Source organism: Cariama cristata, unplaced genomic scaffold (genome assembly GCF_000690535.1).
Source record: "Cariama cristata isolate BGI_N322 unplaced genomic scaffold, ASM69053v1 scaffold12382, whole genome shotgun sequence".
Taxonomy (NCBI): Eukaryota; Metazoa; Chordata; class Aves; order Cariamiformes; family Cariamidae; genus Cariama; species Cariama cristata.
Genome location: NW_009604457.1, coordinates 1 through 242, shown reverse-complemented (window position 1 = coordinate 242; position 242 = coordinate 1). Strand labels below are relative to the sequence as shown.

At 62.4% G+C, this 242-nt stretch overlaps 1 protein-coding gene across 1 annotated transcript in view; it reads right to left on the bottom strand.

Moving 5' to 3' along the window:
- Positions 1 to 231, bottom strand: part of CHEK1 (checkpoint kinase 1) — a gene marked incomplete at both ends in the record, with an annotated part of 2,059 nt that extends 1,828 nt beyond the window's left edge. The window contains 2 exons of the mRNA XM_009695634.1: positions 4 to 20; positions 124 to 231. Of these exons, the coding sequence (XP_009693936.1) occupies positions 4 to 20; positions 124 to 231 (125 nt within the window). The remainder of the gene's footprint in view (positions 1 to 3; positions 21 to 123) is intronic.
- Positions 232 to 242: the final 11 nt, after the last annotated feature.

Sequence of the window (242 nt, the reverse complement as noted above, 5' to 3'; positions counted from 1 at the left end):
GACGCGAGCCCGCTTGACGCCTGCAAACGGACAAGACACCCCATAACCCCCACCCCAACCCTCCCCAAAACCTGGGGGGTGGGGGGGACACCCACGAACGCGGTTCCCCGCCTGCCCCCTTACCCTTTTTGAGGGGTTTGCTGTACCACCGGTCCTTCTTGATGTCGGGGATGGTGATCCTCGCCGTCGGGCTCTCCGTCAGGATCTTGTGCAGCAAAGCTGGGGGAGATAGAAAATGGGGA